Source organism: Acanthochromis polyacanthus, chromosome 21 (assembly GCF_021347895.1).
Source record: "Acanthochromis polyacanthus isolate Apoly-LR-REF ecotype Palm Island chromosome 21, KAUST_Apoly_ChrSc, whole genome shotgun sequence".
NCBI lineage: Eukaryota > Metazoa > Chordata > Actinopteri > Pomacentridae > Acanthochromis > Acanthochromis polyacanthus.
Window position 1 is genome coordinate 22,512,305 of NC_067133.1, and position 26,194 is coordinate 22,538,498.

Sequence of the window (26,194 nt, forward strand, 5' to 3'; positions counted from 1 at the left end):
ATGAGTATATAAATGTGAATACAATGTTAAATAGATAACCTAAATGAACAGGCATGGATGAATAGTAGTATGAGTACAGTATAGACAATAGATAGGATATGAGATGGAGGATATATGCACAATTTGAACAGCATAAACAGGGAATATGGGACAAGATGGGTGATATAAGAATCACTTTATTCATCCCCGAAGGGAAATTCAGTTGTCAGGGTTCTTATCTGTTTAATTTTGAATTGAATAGCCTGACTGCTGATGGCAAGAAAGATTTCCTAAATCTTTCGGTCTTGCAGCGCAGGGATAAGAGCCGTCCTCTGATGTTTCGTTGTTCATTGAGGCAGATGTGAAGTGGATGATCCATGTTTGTCGGAATGGCCTCCATCTTGCTCAGTGCCCGTCTCTCCACCTCATCCTCCAATGTGTTCAATCCGATTCCAACCACAGAGCCAGCTTTTTTAATCAGTTTGTTCAGATGCCTTGCATCCTTCTGTTTTATGCTGCCTCCCCAGCAGACTGCAGCATAAAACAATACACTTGCTACCACAGACTGATAAAACATCTGCAGCATCTTACTGCAGATGTCTAGTGATCGAAGTCTTCTGAGGCGATAAAGTCGGCTCTGGCCCTTTTTGTAGATGAAGTCTATGTTTGTAGACCAGTTCAACTTATTATCAAGCTGGACACCTAAATATTTATATGATGTCACCATCTCGATGTCCACGCCACAAGTGTTCACTGGAAGAAGAGGGGGTTTGGATCTGCGGAAATCTGTGATCATTTCCTTTGTCCTTGAGGCGTTGAGTAGCAAGCAGTTTTTGTGACTCCAGTCACTGAAGGCACTTATCAGATATCTGTATTCAGCTTCATGTCCATTTCTGATACATGCCATGATAGCAGTGGCATCAGAGTATTTCTGAATGTGGCAGGACTCAGTGCTGTATTTGAAGTCAGATGTATACAGTGTGAACAGGAATGGAGCCAGGACTGTTCCTTGTGGAGCCCCAGTACTACTCATTAATGTCCCAGAAACACAGTTCCCCAGCCTGACAAACTGCGGCCCTCCTGTCAGGTAATCTGTAATCCATGAAACACAGGAAGGATCCATTCCCATCTCTGTGAGCTTGTCTTTGAGGATGGTGGGTTGGATGGAGTTGAATGCATTTAAAAAATCAAAGAACGTGATTCTCACATAAACTCCAGGTTCCTCCAGATGAGACAGGGCACGGTGAAGCATGAAGAGGATGGCATCATCCACTCCAATGTGTTCTTTGTATGCAAACTGCAAGGAATCGAGTTTGTCTTTGACCTCAAGCCTCAGGAGACATAAAACCAGCCGCTCCAGAGTTTTTATGATGTGTGAGGTCAGAGCAATAGGTCTGTAGTCATTTAGTTCAGCCGGACATTTGATTTTTGGTACCGGTACGATACAGGATGTTTTCCATAGAGCAGGCACCTGCCCCAGCGGTAGACTCAGGTTGAAGATCCTATGGAGAGGTTGACACAGTTGTGCAGCACAGTCTTTAAGCAGTCTTGGACATACACCATCTGGGCCAGCTGCCTTCTCAGAGCAAAGTCTCTGAAGCTCCAACATCACCCCTGTCTCTGTGACAGAGATGGATACAGGTGCTGGAACGGAAGTGGCTGCAGCTGTGGAGACATGTGTAAGAGACGGAGGAGAAGAAGGAGGAGCTATAGTGGGGATTTCCATATGTTGAGGGGAAGAAGGAGGAGTAGCAGTGGAAGTAGATGTGTCCACAGTGTCAAATCTGTTAAAGAACAAGTTGAGTTCGTCAGCTCTTTCTACATCACCCACTATTGGCTCCCTCCTCTTTTTATTGTTGTGTCCAGGGATGGTATTGATTCCTCTCCACACATCACGGATGTTACTGTGTTGAAAATTCCTCTCTATCTTCTTTTTGTATTGCATCTTTGCCACTTTCAGTCTCGTCTTCAACTCATGTTGCACTTCTTTGAGCCGTTCTTTGTCACCATCTCTAAAAGCTTGTTTTTTCTGGTTGAGGATTGCCTTTATGTCGCTTGTGATCCATGGTGATCCAACAGTCTTTGCAGGTATGACTGTGTCTCTACAGAAGTTGATGTATTCAGTAAAACAATCAACCTGTCTGTCAATGTTCATACTGTCCTCATCTGTTTCCAGGAGCCCCTTCCAGTCTGTTGATTCAAAGCAGTCCCTTAGAGCCTCACTTGCTTGAGGAGTCCATTTTCTGATTTGGACTTTAGTTGCAGGCTGTCTTAGCACACAAGGTTTGTAACAGGTCTGCAGGTAAACCAGGTTATGATCTGACCTGCCCAGTGGTGGTAAGGCAGTAGCTCTGTAAGCTTCTTTGACATATGCATACAGCAGGTCTTGGGTTTTATTCTCTCTGGTAGGGCAGTTAGCAAACTGTGTGAATCCAGTCAGGTGAGAGGAGAGGCTGACATGATTGAAATCTCCTGATATTATTACAAGTGCCTCAGGATGTTGAGTCTGTATCCTAGCAACAGTATCATGCAACACATCACATGGAACCAAGTCAGTTGCTTTGGGTGGAATGTACACACGTGGACAAAATTGTTGGTACCCCTCAGTTAAAGAAGGAAAAACCCACAATTCTCACTGAAATCACTTGAAACTCACAAAAGTAACAATAAATAAAAATTTATTGAAAATTAAATAATCAAAAACAGCCATTACTTTTGAATTGTTGATTAACATAATTATTCAAAAAAACAAACTAATGAAACAGGCCTGGACAAAAATGATGGTACCTCTATAAAAGATTGAAAACTATTTGACCAGAGTGACATGATTAACTCAGGTGTGTCATTTAATTGACATCACAGGTGTTTCCAAACTCATAATCAGTCAGTCTGCCTATTTAAAGGGAGACAAGTAGTCACCCTGCTGTTTGGTGAAAAGGTGTGTACCACACTGAACATGGACAACAGAAAGCGAAGGAGAGAATTGTCCCAGGACATCCGAAAAAAAATTATAGACAAACATCTTAAAGGTAAAGGCTATAAGACCATCTCTAAACGGCTTGAAGTTCCTGTGACAACAGTGGCTCATATTATTCAGAAGTTCAAGACCCACGGGACAGTAGCCAACCTCCCTGGACGTGGCCGCAAGAGGAAAATTGATGACAAATTGAAGAGACGGATCGTTCGAATTGTATCCAAAGAGCCCAGAGCAACCTCCAAAGAAATTAAAGGTGAACTCCAAGGCCAAGGTACATCAGTGTCAGATCGCACCATTCGTCGTTGTTTGAGCCAAAGTGGACTTCATGGGAGACGACCAAGGAGGACACCACTGCTGAAAAAAACTCATAAAAAAGCCAGACTGGAATTTGCAAAAATGCATGTTGACAAGCCACAAAGCTTCTGGGAGAATGTCCTTTGGACAGATGAGACCAAACTGGAGCTTTTTGGTAAGGCACATCAACTCTATGTTCATAGACTCAAAAACCAAGCATACGAAGAAAAGAACACTGTCCCTACGGTGAAACATGGAGGAGGCTCAGTAATGTTTTGGGGCTGCTTTGCTGCATCTGGCACAGGGTGTCTTGAAAGTGTGCAAGGTACGATGAAATCTGAAGACTATCAAGGCATTCTGGAGAGAAATGTGCTGCCTCGTGTCAGAAAGCTTGGTCTCAGTCGCAGGTCATAGGTCTTCCAACAGGACAACGATCCAAAACACACAGCCAAAAACACCCAAGAATGGCTGAGAGAAAAGCGTTGGACTATTCTAAAGTGGCCTTCTATGAGCCCAGATCTGAATCCCATTGAACATATGTGGAAGGAGCTGAAACATGCCATTTGGAGAAGACACCCATCAAACCTGAGACAACTGGAGCTGTTTGCTCATGAGGAGTGGGCCAAAATACCTGTTGACAGCTGCAGAACGCTCATTGACAAATACAGAAATCGTTTAATTGCAGTGATTGCCTCAAAAGGTTGTGCAACAAAATATTAAGTTATGGGTACCATCATTTTTGTCCAGCCCTATTTCATTAGTTTGTTTTTTTAAATAATTATGTTAATCAACAATTCAAAAGTGATGGCTGATTTTGATTATTTAATTTTCAATAAATTTTTATTTATTGTTACTTTTGTGAGTTTCAAGTGATTTCAGTGAGAATTGTGGGTTTTTCCTTCTTTAACTGAGGGGTACCAACAATTTTGTCCACGTGTGTATACAAGTATTGTTATGATGTGACTGAACTCCCTTGGGACATAATATGGCTGAAGTCCAACTGCCAACAGTTCAATATCTGGACAACACAACTTCTCCTTAACCGTTATGTGTAAGGAGTTACACCATCTCTGGTTAACAAATAAAGCCAGACCTCCTCCTTTCTTCTTGCCACTAGCTTTAGCATCTCTGTCTGACCTTATGAGGGTGAAGCCAGGTAGATCCACAGTTGAATCTGAGTTGTTTTGATTCAACCAGGTCTCAGTAAAACGCAGGAGACTGCATTCACAGTATGTTTTGTCCGTCTTCACCAATGTCTCCAGCTCGTCACTTTTGTTTGGCAAAGAGTTGACGTTTCCCATGATGATTGATGGAATAAAGGGCTTGTATCTCCATTTCCTAGCCTTCACCTTTGCACCAGCACGGCAACCACGAAAACACCTCAAGATGTCCACTGGGATTGGATGTTGCAGACCAGATTTGTTCTGTCTCAATGAAAAAAGCTCCTCTCTTGAATAGATTCTTCTCCCAGCAGAAACCTCCATCAGCAGTCGATAAAACACGACAAAATATTTAAAAAATATAGCAAAACTACAGCAAAAACTGAAAACGGTTAAGAGACACCAAACTTTGCAGCCACTTTCACAGGCGCAGGTTCCGGAATGCAGGAATGTATTTATGCAGTAAATACACAGTATTAGCGCCAGTGTGAACATGCTTGGGAGGGTCCACTGATCTTTTGAGGTCCACAAAGATGATGTAATGGATTATGCTCAGTCCTGCAGGTGTCAATTACATAGATTTTACCTAAAAGCTCACTGCTATCCTAGTTTTGATCATATACAGTGGTGCTACAAAATGTTGCAAACATTACCCAGAACAAGGGGCATAACTCCTATTTTGAAGCATAATTATGCATTAGGCAAAGCCTCACGTTACTGTCCGTATAAACTCAAATGTTTGAAGCAATCAAAGAAAAAAGGTAAGGAACACTTCAAACTGGCATTTGCACTGGTGGCAGAAGAAATCAAATATGGCTTTGAACTGTTGCCCCATACACCTTACTTACCCAGCCTGGCACCGCCTGACTTCTATTTCCAAAACTGAAATCCAGCTTGCATGGTTGCCAGAGTGATCATGAAGTCATCCATGCTGTTGCGGAGACTTCTTCCATGAGGGGTAGTGAAGCTTGGACATTACTGAGCCAAGTGCATTATAGTTAAAGGAAACTATGTTGAAAAATAATGCAAGATCAGTCTATCTCCTCTAATGTTTTCTGGTAAGGCCAAATGCTTTTATGCTTGTGCACCATATATACAGTATATGATTAGTTGTATACATGTGGCCATGTGGAAACAGCTGGTTATTTCTTTGCCAGTTACTACTCCTGAGCAGCTGAGGATGATCTCACTTTACTTTGGGCTAAATAGACTCTACTGCTTTTCACTCTACTGGATTTGATGGATTTGTTCAGGCAAAAGATTCACACAGGGTTGCTGGCAAATATTTATCAGAGCAACATTTCAGCTCTAACAAACCATAATCAGATATTGTAATCTCCACAGTGTGTGGATCTTTCATCTAACTTTTCCCTTCAGTTTGTTGATTAATCCAGCACCTAAAGAAGCCTTTTGGATGTGTTTGCCTACCCCTATCCCTCTGATGACCAGTAATGATAGACAAGAGAGCAGTTTTCTGGATTAATAGTGTCAAAGTTTAATGTGTTCAGTGTGCATTCATTGTTCATATTTTTGTTTTACTAATTTAATACCACCGAAATTGAGTTGATAAAGTACCTGTGCATGTGGAAGTCATCAGAAACAAGAAGTCAAGTATAAACGTATTAGAGTGTACTCAAAATCCCGAGCACAACAGGGATGCTAGTGAGAGTGCACAGATACCATCACACGACAGTCTCCCGTTCTGTGTAATTTGTGTGTATGTTGATTATTTACTGTCAGGTTTTCTTTTCATCAGGATGCAGATATGTCAGCAAGGCAGCAGCGAAAGCCCAGGTGGAGTTTGACTATGATGGACCTTCCATGAAAACTGCAGTCCCTGGACCACGATCACAAGTAACATGCATAGAGTTACAGTAGTACATTCATTTCCCCTCCCTCCTGTGTACTTAATGACAATCACAAACTGTTTTTTCCTATCTGTAGGAGCTGACAAAACAACTGGGAGACATCCAGGTGAGCTGAGATGTGTGTCTGTATGCAACTGTGTCAAGTTAAACATGAGTACAAGTTACCACATTGCAAGAATAACTTTTCCAGAGCTGAACTTGTGTTAAGCTTACTAAAGACTACACAGTGCCTCTTTATGCGTGTGACCAGATAGGATCCTTATTCATGGTAATAGAAACATTGCCGCTTCAATTGTCTGTTTAAGTGATGGCATTTAATCATTTAGATGTAGGTCACTTTACATTAATGCTCCTTGCAGCTTTGTTCAGACTTAGCACAGATCGAATAATCTTTATGAAAAATGTGTTTTTCCAGAATGTTGGTGCAGTCAACTTCTTTTGTAACTATGAGGAGAGTAGAGGGAACTACCTGGTGGATGTGGATGGCAACCGCATGCTGGATATCTACACTCAGATCTCCTCCATCCCAATTGGTAAGTAACAAGAGCTTCAATCAAGACTACATGGAACACTTTTTAATCTAAGTATTGCATCAAGTCAGTCAAAATTGTGGAATACTGATCTGGTCAAGTAAGTAACGGAGGAGGTTTTTAGCCAGTTTCAGCTGCTTTGGTGTTCATGAAATTAACAACAGGTGCACTAGAGGGGTAACAATGAGACAACCCCCAAAACAAGAATGAGTTTACAGGTGAAGGTCACTGACATTTTTTTCTGTCCTAATGTTTTCTGACTGTTTTTCACTAGTTTTGCATTTGGCTAGGGTCAGAGTCACTACTGGTAGCATGAGACCTGGACCCTACAGAGGTTGCACAGGCAGTCCAATTCCTTCAGGATGGCACATCAGTGTGTGCCATTGCCAGAAGGTTTGCTGTGTCTCCCAGCAGTCTCGACAGCATGGAGGAGATTCCAGGACAGGCAGTTAGTCTGAGAGCTGGACAGGACTGTAGAAGGTCCTCAACCCATCAGCAGGACAGGTACAGTGCCTATCATAAGTATTCACCCCCTTTGATGTTTTATCCTTTTATTGCTTTCATAAATCAATCATGGTCAATAAAATTTAGCTTTTTTAACAAAAAAAATACTGGAAAAAACTCTTTAATGTCAAAGTGAAAACAGGTTTCTATAAAGTAATGTTAATGAAAGAAAATTATATAAATAAAAATAATTGTTTGCATAATTATTCACCCCTTTTTAATTTAATGGTCTAATTCAATAGAGGTCCATCAAATTGTTGCCAATAGTCTCACAATTAGTGAAATGAAGATCACCTGAGTGGTGTGGGTGTGTTTCAAGTGATTGAGTTGTAAAACACCTGTGTCTGAAGGGTCCGGAGAGTGGTTGATCAGTATTCCTGGCTGCTATTACACCATGAAGACAGAAGAACACTCTCAGCAACTCAGGGAAAGGGTTATTGAGAAGTACAATTCAGGGGATGGTTACAAAAAAATTTCCAAGGCACTGAACATCCCCCGGAGTTCAGTGAAATCAATTATCAAGAAATGGAAGGAATATGACACTTGTGTGAATCTGCCTAGATCAGGCCGCCCTCGTAAACTGAGTGACCGTGCAAGTAGGAGACAAGTGAGAGAAGCCACCAAGACCCCTACAACTACTCTGAAGGAGTTACAAGCTTCAGCTGCTGAGATGGGAGAGACTGTGCATGTAGCAACTGCTGCCCGGGTTCTTCACCAGTCAAAGCTTTATGGGAGAGTGGCAATGAGAAAGCCACTGTTGAAGAAAAGTCATATTAGATCTCGACTAGAGTTTGCCAAGAAGCATGTGGAAGACTCCATGGTCAAGTGGAAGAAGATTCTTTGGTCTGATGGGACCAAAATTGAGCTTTTTGGCCATCAGACAAGACGTCATGTTTGGCGGAAACCAAACACTGCGCATCACCAAAAACACACCATCCCCACTGTGAAGCATGGTGGTGGCAGCATCATGCTGTAGGGATGTTTCTCAGCAACTGGACCTGGAAGGCTTGTAAAGATAGAGGGCAGAATGAATGCTACAAAATACACTGAAATCCTGGGGGACAGTCTTTTTCAGTCTGCAAGAGAACTATGTCTTGGGAGAAGATTTATTTTCCAGCAAGACAATGATCCAAAACATACTGCAAAAGCTACACAGGAATGGTTAAAAAGAACCAGGTAAATGTTCTGGAGTGGCCGAGTCAAAGCCCAGACCTCAATCCTATAGAGAATTTGTGGCTGGACTTGAAAAGGGCTGTTCATGCCCGATACCCACGCAACCTGACAGAGCTTGAGCAGTTTTGCAAATAAGAATGGAGCAAAATTGCAGTGGGCAGATGTGCAAGACTGATTGAGACCTATCCACACAGACTCACTGCTGTGATTGCAGCCAAAGGTGCATCTACTAAATACTGACTTGAAGGGGGTGAATAATTATGCAAGCAATTATTTTCATTTATATAATTTTCTTTTATTAACATTACTTTATAGAAATCTGTTTTCACTTTGACATTAAAGAGTTTTTTCCAATATTTTTTTGTTAAAAAAGCTAAATTTTATTGACCATGATTGATTTATGAAAGCAATAAAAGGGTAAAACATCAAAGGGGGTGAATACTTATGATAGGCACTGTATCTGCTCCTTTGTGCAAGGAGGAACAGGGTGAGCACTGCAATAGCTCTACAAAATGACCTCCAGCAGACCACTGGTGTGAATGTCTCTGACCAAACAATCAGAAAGAGATGTAATGAGAGTGGGCTGAGGGCCCAGCATCCTATCATGGCCCCTGTGCTTGCTGATCGGTACCGTGGAGCTCGGCTGGCATTTGCCATAGAACACAGGAATTGGCAGGTCCACCACTGGCACCCTGTGTACATGTGACAGACATGAAAGGGTCTGGAGAAGCCGTGGAGAATGTTATGCTGCCTGTAACATTGTTCAGTGTGACCGGTTTGGTCAGTGATGGTCTGGGGAGGTATATCCATGGAGGGACATACAGACCTCTACAGGCTGGATGATGCACTCTGCCATTAGGTAACAGGATGAAATCCTTGGACCCATTTTTAGACCCTACATTGGTGCAGTGGTCCTGGATTCCTTCTGGTGCACGACAATGCCCAGTCTTATGTGGTAAGAGAATTCATGCTGTTCCTGGAGGATGAAGGAACTAATGCCATTAGCTGGCCCCCATGCTCACCTGACCTGAATCCAATAGAACACCTTTAAGATTATGTTTTGTTCCATCTGACACCATCAGGTTGCTCCTCAGACTGTCCAGGAGCTCAGTGATGCCCTGCTCCAGTTCTGGGTGGAGATACCTCAGGACACCATCCGTCGTCTCATTCAGAGCTTGTCCCGGCATCGTCATTCATGCATACAAGCACATGGAGGCCATACAAACTACTGAATATCATTTTGAGTTGCTGCCAAGGAATTTCAGATAGATGGACTAGCCTGCCACATCAGTTTTTCACTTTGATTTTGGGGTGTCTTGAATTTAGCCCTCTTGGAGGTTGATAATTTTCATTTCCATCAAACAATGTGGCATCTTTTCATGCCTAACACGTTATCCAGTCCATATCAGTATACATATCCAGTTTGTTTTTCCCCGCATTGAAATATGATATGTTTTCAAAGTGTTCCTTTAATTTTTTGAGCAGTGTATTATCAGTCATCTGAAAAACAACTTCGGGAACTGTATATAATAGAACAGTGAAAGAGGGATAATTGATTTTTATCCAAAGCAGGGAATGAAGTTCCAGCATTTTTTTTTCTTTTTAGTCACATCGATGCAAAGATGATACAGGTTTAGAATTACTACAAACCCACTAAAGCATTTGAAACTTTGCCTGGAATGACAGTCAAAGAAATTGACATTAGTCAATCCAATCCAATCCAATCCAACTTTATTTATAATGCACTTTACAAGACAACACAGTTGACCAAAGTGCAGTACACACATAAAATATATAAGACATTAAAAAGCAATAAGCAAAATAAAAACAGGTATAAAATTCCAACTTAAAAGGAATTAAAAGCTAAAGTAAAAAGATGTGTTTTAAGAGCTGATTTAAAAACAGGCAGTGAATCGATCTGTCTAAGGTACAAAGGTAGTGCATTCCATAAAATAGGACCAGCGACAGAAAAAGACCGAGCACCTCTCCTTTTCTTGTTTGACTTTGGGGTCACCAGCAATGAAAGATCAGCTGATCTGAGGGAACGTGCTGGTACATAGGGCTGCACCAGCTCAGTCAGATATTGTGGTGCAAGGCCATGAAGACTTTTAAAAACAAATAAAAGAATTTTAAAATCAATTCTGTAGCATACGGGAAGCCAATGCAAAGACTTCAGGATAGGAGTTATGTGCTCCCTCTTTTTAGTCCCTGTCAAGAGTCGAGCTGTTGCATTTTGTACCAACTGTAGAAGATACAAGAGTTTTTCTTCAAGACCGACATACAGCGCATTACAATAATCAAGACGGTTGGTCACAAAAGCATGAATTAATATTTCAAAATGCTTCGGAGACAGAATAGGCTTAACTTTAGCCAGTTGTCGGATTCGGAAGAAGCTTGTTTTTACAACTGAACTGACCTGCGCTTCAAGTTTGAGGGTGCAGTCAAATTTTACACCCAGATTCGTGATCACCGGCTTAAAATACTGGCGCAGGGCACCATAATCATCCTGAGCCCGGGTTCCACTGCTAGGCTCAAACACTGTCATTTCCGTTTTACTGTCATTTAAAAACAAGAGATTTAAGGACAACCAGTCCCTAATTTCCGCAACACAGTCAAGAAGTTGTTTTACACTATTGTCATTTCCATGCTTCAGTGGCATGTACAATTGTGTATCATCTGCATACAGATGAAAAGCAATGCTGTGTTTCCTAAAAATTGTTCCGAGAGGAAGGAGATACAAAGAAAAGAGCAAAGGACCAAGAATGGACCCCTGGGGGACTCCTTACAGGGATTCTTCATTTGCTGACACCTTTTATTTGTGGGATTTTCAATCAATTTACTGAATGTTGTCCTACCACATTTAATCGGGTTTAGTTTGAAATATAATTCATGACATCTTCACTCAGATACTAATATAAGCGTTTCAAAAAATGTACTCTGAGCACCCAGCAGTGCAAAGACAAACCCCAATTCCAGCTTTGTTGCATTACCAACCCCACAGTTCCAGCCAGTAAGAGGTTAGGCTTTAAGTCAATGGTTTCATTTCAAACGCCCAGGGTCACCAATACAGAAGGGTTTTTGTTGTAGCCAGGAACTCACACGCAGAAGCTTTGCAGGAATGCTTTCCAAAACAAAGCATTAAAAGCTTTCTATATCTGGCCATTATGTAACCACTGTGAGAGAAGGATATTATTTCTTAGGCCATATCCTTGTCACAAGAGAGTAATAATGTTTTAAATGTTAGAAAGAAAAATTCACATAAAATTCACATGAAAATAGGAATATTCTGAAAGAATATATGTCTTGTTTGTGATCTCTTTGTCTGTGTGATGGGAGTTCTTGAGGTGTGTGGACTAGAGATTTGCCCTCCAGCATTCAAATGACATGGAAAACGGAATTGGCATAGGAGCCCTGATTTACTGCACTCTCTCTCTCTCTCTCTCTCTCTCTCTCTCTCTCTCTCTCTCTCTCTCTCTCTCTCTCTCTCTCTCTCTCTCTCTCTCTCTCTCTCTCTCTCTCTCTCTCTCTCTCTCTCTGTGTGTGTGTCTGTCCATGTGAGCATATGTGTGTGTGTGTGTGTCTGCATTTCTTATAGCAGAGTAGCTGTAGTTAAAGGATCAGGCACGGCACCTTTTGTCAGGGATGATTTTAAGTTTATTCAAAATGTTACCTCCACATGTGAATGAAAGGCTACATGCTAAATTACTATCCTGTTTCTACTCAGTGTTTCTTCTCGTACTTAGCTGGCTTTTTAGTTTACAAAGAATGGTGTATTGATTATACCATGGACAGAAACTTCAGACAGGACCAGGCTCAGGAAGGGAGGCCCTCTGCCTCAACTGGGTGGGGTGAGGGTGAGGATTAAGGGGGTTCGCGTTGTACAGTGGGCCCATCACTCACAGAGCTGGATAGTGGTACTGGGTGCTCTGCCAACTGGGAAGCAGAGAGTAGGGGGCACCTAAGTGTGTGGCCCCCTGGTGGCGTATACATAGTATTGGGATGTGGAATTTCATCTCACTGGTGGGGAAGGAACCTGAGCTTGTGCAGGAGTGGAATCAAAGGTTTTCGAACACTCTCCTAGAGAGAACTGGAAATGTTCTCTCCAGGACACCCTGTCTGTGGGGTCTTCAACTCTCACATGCAGATGAGTTTCTCCTTTTCCGAGTGGGTCATATAAAAAGCCTCCATTGAGAAGCGGCTGTTAGGTCTTTGGTCAGAAGGTCACTAGTGCCTGTCGTGGCAGCAACCTGAAAACCTGCTGGTGGACACCAGTGCTAAAGGAGCTATTCAGGCTGAAGAAGGAGACCTTTCAGGCCTTGCTGGCTCAGTGGATCTCCTGAAGCAGCAGATAAGTAACGGTCGGCCAGCAGGGCTGCAGATGCCGAAGTTGTAGAAGCAAAACTCTAAATGAGTCTAAATGAAATAATATAGTTCTGGGTCTACCTTGGGTTCTCTTCCAGTTGAAGTCACTCAGGAGAAATTCTAATCGGCTGTCCAAACCGCCTCAGTTGGCTCCTTTTGACTCAAATGAAGACACTACTCCAGCTTCCTCTGGATGTCCTAACTCCTCACACTTTCTCTGAGGCTGAACCCAGTCACACATATTTATAATTACCACTTAAAACTTCGCCTTCAAGCTTGTCTTTCAGTAGTAGTAAGGCAACACACTGAACTGAATATGTGATGCCTGAAGTGACTAAAACATATGTCAATATCTGTTTTAAAAATGTATTTTTCTTAGTTATTTGCTCAGCGCCATTTTGAAACTCAAAATCTGTTCTACTTGGATTAGGGTATCCAATAATATCTTTGTTTTTGTGGTGCAGCCTGTCAAACCTTTTCAGTCAGTTGTGAACAGAAAATAACTACTTTTCATTTTTGTGAAGTATTATACAATAAGTGTATTGAAATTTCGCTTCGATGGCTGTATTTTCAATGTTATCTGCCTTGTTTTAATTACACTTCCTGTGAGGTGGCCCACACTTGAACTTTAATTGTGTTAAAATAGTGCAAATATTGTCAGATGATACAGTTTTGAATTATTTTACATTTACTGATAATGCACAGGAATTTACCGAGTTTTATTGTATATCTATTATTAAAGGCATTGACTATTTTATTTAGAAGAAAATATGCGCCTCACTTTGTGAAACCACTTCCCTCAGGCTACAACCATCCTGCTCTCCTCAAATTGATGACCAATCCCAATAATCTGGTAAGTCCTGGCAACATACAAGATAATTTGTGCCATCAAATAAAGGTGTGGAATGTATGGCATTGGGTTTAATGTTGTAGTGGAAACTAGACCATTGAAATTTGTCTGTGTGTGTTATCGTGAACAACAATTTACATACACTTGTAAAGACCATGTATATCACGGCTGATTTGAGTTACCATTGGATCTGAAAGATCTGAAAAAGCAAATCACTGAATCGAACAAGTCATTTGGAGCCATTTCAAAGCAGCTACAGATCCTAAAAATCGTCTCTGTAAAACACTTGTTTGCAAGTGCATGGCATAGTTGTCACTGTCATTATTTGGAGGAAAACACAAGCTATCACCTGCTGCTGAGAGACAGCTAGTTAGGATGGTCATGCATCAACAAAGAATTATTAAAAAGTGGGGCTGCAATGAATTAGAAACTGCTGCAATGTTACAATGCAAGAAGGAAGTCCTTCCTCTATAAACAGCACCTTAAGCTTCTGGAGGAAAATGCTTAGATAAAGCAAAAACTGAGCTATTTGGTTGCAATCACCAGAAATATGTTAAGAGGAGTGAAGGTGAGTCCTTTAACCCCAAGAACACCATTCCTACCATCAATCATGGTAGTGGTAGTATTATGCTCTGGAGCTGTTTTATTGCCTATGGAACCAATGCTTTACATAAAGTAAACAGAAAAAAAATGAAGGATTAAATCTGCATTCTTCTGGAAAACCTCCAATCGTCAGCTAGAATACTGGGTCTTAGATGCAGCTGGGTGTTCCAGCAAGACAGTGGCCCCAAACACAAACACTAGACTAATTGTTTTAGATTGGTCTCCCCAAAATCCTGACTTAAACCCCATTAAGAGCCTGTGGACTGTGATTTAGAAACCTTTCTGTCAAGAAGAGTGGTCAAAGTAATAACCTAATGGTTGTGAGTGTCCACTAAAAGCTCCGAGTTTTGGTGAAAATGAGCAAGGGGCCTTTAACTAAATATAAGCTTTACCATACTGAACCATCAGATTTTGTCATATTTACAGAAGACCTAAATATAAATAGAGCCAAAATAAAAATGGCCAAAATACATGTTATTTTTTTGTGCCAGTGATGAATGAGTTTCAGAGATTTCATCATAGAAAATTCAGTTATTCGGATCATGGGAAACTCAAGACTGCTGTGATAGACATTATCTTTATGTGTGTGTGTGTGTGTGTGTGTGTGTGTGTGTGTGTGTGTGTGTGTGTGTGTGTGTGTGTGTGTGTGTGTGTGTGTGTGTGTGTGTGTGTGTGTGTGTGTGTGTGTGTGTGTGTGTGTGTGTGTGTGTGTGTGTGTGTGTGTGTGTGGGTGTGGTCAGGTGCTGGCTATACTTGTGGGGACCAAATGTCCCCACAACTGTAGGAAAACCGAAAACAATGTTACTTGTGGGGACCTCATTTCGGTCCCCACAAGTTTAAACAGTGTTTTCTTGGCCATGTTGTTGTTATTGAAAAAAATAAAAGTGCAAAAACGTTTCTTTAGGGTTAGGCATTGTTTTGGTCTGGGTTAGGGTAAGGGTTAGGGGTTAGATATGAATGGGAGTCAATGGTATGTCCCCACAATGATAGAAAAACATTGTGTGTGTGTGTGCGCGTGTGGGTAATCCTGAATTTGTTTGTGCTTTCTGTCTTTCCCTCAGAGTACTTTTGTGAACCGACCTGCCCTGGGAATCCTACCACCTGAGAACTTTCCGGACAAAATCGCTGAAAGTCTTCTCTCAGTTAGTAAAACACACATACACGCGCACACAAAATTTAATATAACGTACTGAACACAAAGTGTAAAAGAATTGTTATCTTTGCTGTTACTTTGGTTTGAATTAAATTGTGCATCATTTTCTAGCTTTTACTCATCTTCCTGTAGATAGTGCTAGTTGACTACACTCCACATACTTTTCTTTCTTATCTCTCTCCTTCGTCTTGTCTTTCTGTACATCAGGTGGCTCCTAGTGGAATGACTCGTGTTCAGACAATGGCCTGTGGCTCTTGCTCCAATGAGAATGCTTACAAAGCAATGTTTATCTGGTACAGAGTGAGTACATGCCCAGGATACATTAGACATTACCTGGTTGACATGATTTAAACTAGATGTCTGTAGTAAAAACAATAAATGAAGTGCAAACCATTTTCCAGCTGTATTATCTGTCAAACTTTGTTTTAACTTTCACACAGTCATCAGTGATAATGTGACATTTAATTTTCACGATTACAAATGGAAAAATATGAAAGACAGAAAAATTTGTTAATTACAGGTTTTAATGCAAAGCCACTATTTTTCAAGACCTGAAGAATCTCAGACTATAGCTCCTACTTAGTAAAACAGCAGCTTTTGCAGCCCAAAATCACTCTTATTCAGAAGCACACTTGTCTGTTTGATCTGTTGCACTGCGTTTTAGTAAGAAGCACCTTTCATTAAATAACTGTCTGTCTTTGTCAGTGATCTTTTCTGACCTCACTACAAAAGGTTAAACTAAATCCAAAAAAGGTGGCAAAAATGAAGACTCAAAGAAATGCTAGAATTAACATTTCCCATAGGATCTGAATAGTGCTGTTTTCTTTTAAACACAAACTGAAAAAAACATTATTGCTTGGCAATAACATTATTTCCAATGGCTGATTGTATTCTCGGTGATAAGTATTCTTGCAATACTGAATGAAGCTGAATAATTTAAGTGTCATTCAAATCTAAGTATTACCTCATATTATCTAATGTGCTGCTCGACATGTTAACCTTACACCAACGTTCTATTGATTCAAACCTTGTGTCATACAATGTATGTGAAAACACTGCAGCACTAGTTTGGAGCCAATCCTTTTCAATGGACAGCTTATTGTATGAAGTGAAAATATGAAGCCTGTAGACAAACACTGAGAATGGCCTTTCAGTGAATTGACATTGCGTTTGCTTTTTTTTTTTTTTTTTAGAATAAGGAACGAGGCTACAAGACACCATCTGATGAAGACCACAGCACCTGCATGATAAACCAGGTCTCACAACTTATTATCGTAATATTTAGATATTTCTAGCTGTATTGTGATAAATATGTGCTTCTTTTTCACATTTTTTTTCTGTTTCTTTGTTTCTCTGTCACTTTGTTACTTTGTCTTTTTATCCTTTGACGTTCTATCTAAGGCCCCAGGTTGTCCAGACCTCAGTATTTTGTCTTTCATGGGAGCTTTCCATGGAAGAACGATGGGTATGTTAAATACTTCCAGAAACACAAACGTCAGTGTTTTACACTAATGTTGCTACTGTGTTGAGAGTATAAAAATTGACAAGAGTTTTGCTCTTGTACTATAATGCAGATGTTTTGTGGGCAGCTCTCCCTTTTACGGCCTAAACATGTTTGTGTTGAGGCAGATTCAGGGCTTCTGTAATGGAGACTTCTTTTTGAAAATCACATGCTGGCTGTTGCTCACCCTTCCAGGCTTGTGGGTGTATTGAAGAAATGTTTATTATTTTCTACTGACTCTGAACATCAAACTTGAAATGCAGTGTTTACTATGACACATTTCATTCTGCTTATGAAAGAACCAAATTACAGCAACCTTTACATTTCAGCGTTGTCATTGTGTAGGTGCACCAAACCTATGTAGGGCAAACTCCATTCTAATCACACACTCTCACACGCTACCATTGCTTTGGTGTATATCATACCTATGTATCTTAAGTGCACAACAATCTCTGTATGTCTCCCTGTTGACAATTTTAGGTGTTAGGTTTTAGGTCTCCATATTGTCAGTTATATTTTAGTGACAGGACGTGTGTAAGTAATTCTTCAAACTGCTTTTGAAAGCATGTGACAGTACGAGTGGGGAAGATGTGGAGGCAGGCTGTTAATTTGTGAAACCTGTTCTTTAACTCGAGTTGCAATGTAACAAATAACACAAAAATGTGGTATCCAAATGAGTTGATTTAATGGTAAAGGTTAGTAGATTCACTGACTCCACACATTGCAGGCTGAGTTCTTATTCCCACATGGTACATTCAACTGACACAGTCTTTTTGCATTGTTAAGGTTGCTTGGCCACAACACACTCCAAAGTAATCCATAAGCTGGATGTGCCTTCATTTGACTGGCCAATTGCCCCATTTCCTAAACTGCAATACCCACTGGAGGAGTTTACCAGAGAGAATGCCCTGGAAGAGGCTCGTTGTCTGGAGGAGGTAGGCTGTGTGTATGTGCAGACTCACACTGACTGCAGTCACAGCAGTATTTTAGTTTATGTAATAAGTCTTTCAATTCAGTAGCTTGTATTTATTTCTGGATTCAAGTGCCTAAACTATTTAGAATGTTGTGACTCAACTTTTCCGACAAGAAAGTGTGCATGTGATTGTGCTTTCCTTATGGGAGGTTCGCAGGACAGGGAGCTGAGACGGGGGTCCCACAGACGATGGGCTATATACTCCAATTGTGGATTTGTTTTTTGTTTTTTTGTTTTGTTTTGTTTTTTCCCTTTCTCAGTTTCCTGCACCCTTAATAATATTGTAGTCTTTCACTGAGAGTTGTTATACACAGAACAGCCTTGTTGGAACTCCTAAACCCAGCCATAACATCTTCTATTGAAGAAGCTGATTCTGAAGACTCGGAGGGAAGCCTCACCCATATCTGTGGCAGATGTTGCTGAGAAAGCCTGGAGATTTTACCTGGGATGCTGAAAGCTCTGGGGCCTCATTTATAAAGCTTGCGTACGCACAAAACAGGGCTAAAAAGTGGCATACGCCATTTTCTACGCAAAGGTTGTGATTTATAAAAACAAACTTGGCGTGAGAATGTGCGCACCGGTGCGCCAACCTTGATTCTTGATGCTTGCTTACGCCCTGTTTTGCCAAAACAGGGTGTAAATCACAAACTTTGCGTAGAAAGTGGAGCATGCTGTGTTCGTTGTGATTTCTAAAACAAACTTGGCGTGAGAATGTGCGCACCGGTGCGCCAAAACTTTGATGCTTGCTTTAGCACATTTTGGAGACAGAGGGAACGGCAGTGCCGGAGGGTGAAGTGGCGAATTGAAACCAGATTGATCTCAAACCTTTATTGTTATCACATATTAGACTTGTAGAGCCGGATAATCATAAACCCTCATTGTTGTAGATGATCATATAGTGCGTCATTCGGCCGACGACTGTATTTGCAGAACTATGTTCATATATCAACAGGGGCGGATTGAACGTTATTTCATTCGGTCGTTTGACCGAAGGGCCGGTCCACATCTGGGGCCGGTGCGGTGATCTTTATTAAATAATTTTGTTTACTGATCACCCAGCGTCCGTATGGCTCATCGGGGAAAGCAGAAGACCCATTTGCAGGGGTGGTCTCCAACGCAGTGGCCCGGGTTCGATTCCTGCCCGCGGCACTTTTATGCATGTCTTCCCCCTACTCTTCTCCCCATTTCCTGTCACTCTTCACTGCAACTATCACAGTAAAAAGGCAAAAAAAGTAAAGAATTTTGTTTATTTATCCATATCCGGCCGAATGGGATGAGTCCAACCATTAATCAGCCCTGTACAGGTACGCAGACCCACATGCTTCACACCACAACCCCCGAGTGAAAATGAATTTGTCTATGTGAACCGAAAAAATGTACATTCAATCAGTTTACAAATTATTTGTACATCGGACATGATCATAACAAATTTAGTGGCAGGGTGGCCTGGGTCAACACATGACTCATTCATCCTGACGCACAGCAGTGAAAAGACTGCCGGCCGGCGCTGCGTGAAATGCCGTGGATCCCGCAGCTTATTTATATACAGATACATTCATGAGTTACTTTGCATTGACCATTCATGGTAAAATGTGGGTGTGTTGTGGGCGGAATGTGAGGTGGATCCACCTGTGCAATCTTCCAGCTGGTGTGTGATTTATCAAGAAATTGCGTGCAGCTGTGCTTACGCAAAGTTTTATAAATCAGGGGCAAAGGGCATACGCCCATTTCGGATTTTCGGCGTACGCAAACTTTAGTATGAATCCTACGCAATGTTTTATAAATGAGGCCCCTGGACATTGTTAGACTATTTTGCCTGGCACGCATCTTGATTGTCACATGGAGATTGGAGACATACAGTGGCAGACCGGAATAGTTTAAAAAAGGTGCTCTAACTACCAGGGATCACACTGTTCAGCTGGCTTACGAAGGTTTTTGCCATAGTACTCGAAGGGCAGTTGCAACCGATGGCAAACTTTGGATTCAGAAGGAGCAATGCGGATTCCATCCGGGCCACAGAACAATGGAGTAGCTCTTTACCTCTTCAGAGCTGTAGGGGGATCATGAGAGTTTGACCGCCCTGTCCACATGTGTTTTGTGGCCTTGGAAAAGGCTAACAACCATGTCTCTTGAGGGGAGCTGTGAGGGGAAAATGGAGGAGTTTAGGGTACCAGGACCATTGTTACAAGACATTTCATCCTTGTACAACTATAGTGAGAGCTGTGGTCATGTTCTCCATAGAAAGCCAAACATGTTTCCAGTGGATGATTGACTCCGCCAGTGTTGCCCCTTGTCTTTGTTCCTGTCTGTGGTTTTCATGGACAAAATGTCAAGTCACAGCAGGGGTGGATAGGATGGGCAGTTTAGAAACCTCAGAGTTGCATCTTTGCTTTTGTCAAGAATATTTCCTGGTCACAGTATCCTCTTTTGGTTTTGTATAACATGACAAAGAGGAGCTGTTTTGACCTTGAAATTCCCCAGGATCTCAATTTGATTAATCTGTGGGATGCTCTGGAAGAAGTCAGATCCATGGAGACCCCACTTTTGACTGCACATTTAACAGAACTTAAAGGACCTGCTGCTGCTGGTGCTCGATACCATAGGACAACCCCGGAGGTCCTTGAGTTCTTTGTTTGAATGGGATGGAGTAGTTTCAACAGCTCCAGTCAGATCTACAAAATATTCTGTGGTTTTGATGTTGTGGCTGATTGTTGTAATTTAGAGCATTTTCCATGTTTTTTGATACTAAAATATTTATTTTAGTTTTTCATTTTTAAAACATAAAAATGTCTCCTTGAGCAAAATAAGAATAAATTGGTATTCTTGTTTTCATGTCCAGGTGGAAGATCTGATCGTGAAGTGGAGGCAGAAGGGGAAGCCTGTGGCAGGGATTGTAATTGAACCAATTCAGGCTGAAGGCGGAGACAACCATGCCTCTCCAGACTTCTTCAGAAGGCTCCGCGACATTGCACGCAAGGTAAATCGATACAAAAGCAACAGAACATTTAAAAGTCCTTAGCCTATTGTACTCATATAGAAATGTATCAACTTAGTAAAACCTACTAGTTAAACAAAAAAACTACAAATATCTATTTTAAGAATGACTTATGATTTTTTTATGTGAATGTTATTTGTAGTTTTAGTCAGTGTTTTACAGGTTAACATGAAAATGAATACTTTCTGTGTGATTTTACTAGACATTAGCTGTAATTTAACATTTAATAAATAACATGAGCCTTCAGCTTAGCTATGTCATCAAGCAGGTAATAATGTGCTTGCAACATTGAATAAAGGCTAAAAATTTCTCCTTTTGCAACTTTGCTGCTGAACACAGAATACATCTCTTCTCCACTTCTTTATTTTTTTATCGAGTATTTTCACATTGCTGAACAATTTACAACACAGAATGGCTGCAGATCACTATCATTCAGAAAACAAGGGATTTGTTTTGGTTGAACATTTGCATACAGGTTGGATACAATCTAAGACTGTAGAGCAGGGGTCGGCAACCCGCGGCTCCGGAGCCGCATGCGGCTCTTTCAGCCCTCTGTCGTGGCTCCCTGTAACTTTGGAAAATACATTATTCTGCCTTTCAGGTGCGTTTCAATGCATTTTAATATAGAGAATTTTATTGTGAAATTACCGCTCTTACTTTGACGTGTCACTCCACCGGATGTGCTGTGCCTGTGCATGAGAGCGCAAAGAGAACACGGAGCTTCCGATTCCCACACGTTTCATGCCTTTTTAAAAATTTTACTCCTGGAGAAGCAACGCCTGTAGTTTCACATCGTTTTGTACTCAAGAATGGCAAGTCTGTATATTAAAGCTCCACTCCAAGAAAGACACGTCTGTCTTTGAGTCCAAAGTACTCATGATAGGGTAATACACGTTACTCACAAGAACACGGCTCACATCCAGGCAGCAGGTCAGAGAGTCAGAGGAGTGTCGTCTTGGAAAAATAGGGCAGCGACTTACCGGAGAAAAGTTATTAGCTTAAGATAAATAGATTTTACAAGTTAAATAGACATTCGCAAAATATTGATTTCCAGCTAACATTATGTAACATATGAGGTCCAGGAGCAAAAATAACATTAACCAAGTAAGATAAATATTAGTGGAAGGACACAATTCAAAATGGATCTATCTAATTAGAGGCTTTGTAATTAAGTAATCACGACTGATTAACAAGGGCATAGAGGTTAAAAAAAAAAAAGCGATGTATGCAGTGTTGTCTTCATTTTAAATGCCAAAAGGATTTTGCGGCTCCCGGTGTTTTCTTTTCTGTGGGAAACGGGTCGAAATGGCTCTTTGAGTGTTAAAGGTTGCCGACCCCTGCTGTAGAGCATTAACAGATTGCAAAGTTACTTGAATGAAGTTTGACTTCTGGTATTGGATTATATGTGTAAAATTAACTTGACTTGACTGTACTGCAGTAAATCTCAAAAATCCATGCACATTTTAATCTTGTGGCAGCTGCAATCCATCCACAGATCTTCTATTATCATATCAGCAGCATTTGGATGAGATTAAAATTTACATTATGCTTGTATTCATGATCTGTCTAATTTAGTCACTCCCATGCTCAGTCTTTTACTTTTTATCCCACCAGCATGGCTGTGGTTTTCATGTAGATGAAGTTCAGACTGGTGGGGGTGGCACAGGAAAGTTTTGGGCCCATGAGCACTGGGGCATGGATGACCCTGCAGACATTGTCTCCTTCAGCAAGAAGCTTCTGACTGGGGGCTACTACCACAAGGATGAACTGCAGGCAGATAAGGTTTTACATTTTGTGTTTGTTTTTATTCTATATTAAAATTCAGCCTCAAAAACAGAAGTCAGCTGCACACCAATACAACTAATATTCAAATTACAGCCAAAAAGCTCCACACACACTTTCCAACTGGGTATGGACCCAAGGTGGAGCCAGCACTCAGCATACAAGTCACACATCACATTATTTGCAAAATTTGAAACACAAAAATCTTTTGTCTTAGAAATATAATCAAACAAACTTTGTAGACCTCTAGTCAACTGTGTTCCTCGGGTTTGACTCTTGTTTGATCGTTGCAAAAGTAGATCTTGTTCTCCACATTGGCCTCTCTATCTCCTCTTCTTACCAATATCTGTAGTTGTTTCCTCATTAAACAAAAGACTAAGTGAGCACAGCCCATTTCTTAGAATTGAACTGATATGGCAGATAAACTTTAAACTTAATTTTTTTTAATACTGCACTGTGGCTTGCATATTACGTGACTGCCTCAAACTAGAATACACACCTGGGCTGAATGAAAACAAGTCACCGTTTTGGCCTTTTTGACCATATTCGGAATATTACCTAATAAATACAAAGTCAGAAGTCTGTAATTGCACCTAAAGGACTAGTCTGATTTAGTGGCATCAAGTGGTATGGTTTCAGATTACAACAAGGAATTTACACCTCCTAACCCCTCCTTTTCTAAGCTTGTAGCAGAACCTACTTTGGCTGTCACTTCAAAATCAAAATGTGAAAGCTATCCTTTGGCCCATTCTGGGCTATAGTCTGAACATGGTGGTTCTTTGCAATAGGACCAACTTTTTATGTAGATGTAAAGGATTCATTTAAAAAAAATAGTTTGCAAAACTTTCTGATTCATTCACAAAATGCCATACACAATTACAGATCTTACAGATTAAAAAATAAATGTATTTATTCTGATATTATTTGTACATTAATACATTTGAATTTATTTAATAAAAAATATTTTCTTGCTTCTGAATGTAAACATACAAAATGTTTTCATGCTTTCAGATGCACACAGCAACAGTATTTTTGATCCTATTTTGTTTCCATATTTTTCAGCCATACCGCATCTTTAACACATGGATGGGTGACCCATCAAAGAACTTGTTCCTGTCTGAGGTTCTCAACGTGATTCGTAGAGAAAACCTTCTGGAGGAGGTGACTCGTTCAGGGAAAGCCTTGCTAAATGGACTTTATGAGCTACAGGTACAGTGCTTGTGTGTCCTGATATTTATAGTTGCAGTTTAATTCACTTGGTTCAAATATATTTATTAATTTTATATGTAATTCAGCTAAGCAGGCATGATGTATTATGCCTTCTATATATGCTATATGTTTTTCCACACATTTTATAAAATGCATTCCTCATACTCTTTGACCTCATCTCGACTGAATCTTGAATGGCATTTTTGATGACTATCCAGCAAGCCCCTCCTCCCTCTGCTTGTGCTATCTGTCAAACACCTGTCAAACAATAAATCTGCAGCACCAAAAGACAGGTGGAATGACAGTGAATTATGCTATTCATATTTTGCTATTCTGCTATTCATCATTATAGATTTTGCATTTATACTATACATCATATTCTGTTGTAAGCATAGCTGTTACCATTTTAGAATATTTTATTATAAAAATATAAACAAATTTTGTTGTGAATTTATTTTCCTGCACAGTATCAAAAAGAACCATATCAACAAAGTACTGGACTGATATAGGCTATTCATACAAGCAGTTGTATTGATCAAATCTATACCCATCCCAAACCCATACATTTTGCCAGACTATTGATAGCTATTCCCTGAATACCTCTGGCTGTATTAAAGTCATGGTTTACTGAATTGTAAATCAGTGTAGTTATGTTGAATTTTTATTGTCTCAGATATAAACACATTTACTGTAGTTCAGCTCATGCTTGGATGACCTAAATGTGTGTGAACATGACCTACATGCTTCTAATCCCCAGGCTCAGTACCCCGGCATATTGAGCCGCGCTCGAGGACAGGGAACCTTCTGTGCCATTGACATCTGTGATGGTGCAACACGTGATACGATCCTGGTCAAGGCCAGAGACAAAGGTATAAAGACTATAAAAAATCATTGTCTTTTTCTTGTTTAGGGGGCTACTGTTCATTCATTCTTGTGAACTCTCATGTTTAGTAGGACATGTTTAGTAAAGTTTGGGGTGTATACCGTCATAGACGTATACCTGTGGGTTTTTCCCTAATGTTAGGTTACACTGGCAATACAATGTGTTTTGCAAAGCTAAGAGATGATAGACTGATTCTCCATTTCTTCCTCTGACTTTCTTTGGCCAAATTTTAAAAATTACATTATTGTGATTCTGTGTATATCAGCAGTAACTTAACACAGCTCTAATATGAATGGAAGCGTAGGAAGGTAAAAGTAAAGTAAACATTAATTTAAGGATCACAAAAGCAAAACTAAGCTTTAAACTGCACAGATTCAGGGAAAAACTGAATACACAAAAACGGTAAGAGCTGAACACAGATTTAAAAAATCTCTCTCTCCAGTTCCTGAAACCACCTCATATCCACTACTCTTCAAAAGTTTGGGGTCACTTAGAAATGTCCGTATTTATGAAAGAAAGACATTTTTTCAATCACATTAAATGATCAGAAATACAGTCCAGAGGAGACACGTGACCTGAAGACAAGATGGCTGCATAGCTCTTTCTCTCTTGCCCTTTCCCCCCCAGCATTGTTTAATTTAAAGTGATAAACAAGCTACTAAGGGGTTCACAACGCAGATTTTTGATTATGCAGTCTCAAAGAAGCAAACAACAGCGGTCAGTCAAACAGACCGAAGGAAACTCCAATGAAGTATCCAGCGAACTGACAGGGGGCATCAAGGATAAGCTAACTAGCACAATCAAGCTAAATGACACTTTGGACAAAATGCGCAATGACATCTCCACATGCATGAAAGATATGTCCAAACTTCGGTCGGATACGTCCCTACTATTCAAGCGCATGGACTCCACAGAAAAGATCACCGCCACCAACAAGACGAAGGTAGCCGAGCTGGAGTTAAAACTTGCCGACCTCGAAGACCGAAACCGTCGGAACAATATCCGTATTAGAGGCATTCCTGAAGGCACCGAGGGCTCCAATGCCTCCCAGTTCCTGGCTGCAGCCTTCCTGAAGTGATTTCCTGCCCTTGGTGATGACAACGTTGAAATCATGAGAGCTCACCGGATCGGTCAGCGGCGTGAGGGCTCTTCATCCTCCCCGAGGACGCTCATCTGTAACATGCTCCGACACTCCGACCGCAACCGGATTCTCCAGGCAGCCCGCCGCTCCCCTGTACGACTGGACGGCAGGGATATCCTCTTTTCGGCGGACTATAGCAACTTCACGATCATTCGCCGCCGGGAATTCTCCGCATCTATCGAGGCAGCGAAGAAGCTGGGCTTCCAAACATTTCTGCTGTACCCTGCAAGGCTGAAGCTGATCCAAGGCTCCACACA

General features: G+C 40.9%; 1 protein-coding gene across 3 annotated transcripts in view; it reads left to right on the forward strand.

Annotated features, from left to right (window-relative positions):
* The window catches only part of abat (4-aminobutyrate aminotransferase), a 57,777-nt gene that overhangs the window by 23,653 nt on the left and 7,930 nt on the right, over window positions 1-26,194 (forward strand). For all 3 annotated transcript variants that reach the window (XM_051941299.1, XM_051941301.1, XM_051941300.1), the window contains 13 exons: window positions 6,167-6,264; window positions 6,355-6,384; window positions 6,694-6,811; window positions 13,651-13,700; window positions 15,362-15,442; window positions 15,661-15,753; window positions 16,647-16,709; window positions 16,855-16,918; window positions 17,741-17,889; window positions 20,767-20,904; window positions 22,537-22,704; window positions 23,767-23,913; window positions 24,671-24,782. In XM_051941299.1, coding sequence (XP_051797259.1) covers window positions 6,167-6,264; window positions 6,355-6,384; window positions 6,694-6,811; window positions 13,651-13,700; window positions 15,362-15,442; window positions 15,661-15,753; window positions 16,647-16,709; window positions 16,855-16,918; window positions 17,741-17,889; window positions 20,767-20,904; window positions 22,537-22,704; window positions 23,767-23,913; window positions 24,671-24,782 — 1,311 coding nt within the window. The remainder of the gene's footprint in view (window positions 1-6,166; window positions 6,265-6,354; window positions 6,385-6,693; window positions 6,812-13,650; window positions 13,701-15,361; window positions 15,443-15,660; window positions 15,754-16,646; window positions 16,710-16,854; window positions 16,919-17,740; window positions 17,890-20,766; window positions 20,905-22,536; window positions 22,705-23,766; window positions 23,914-24,670; window positions 24,783-26,194) is intronic.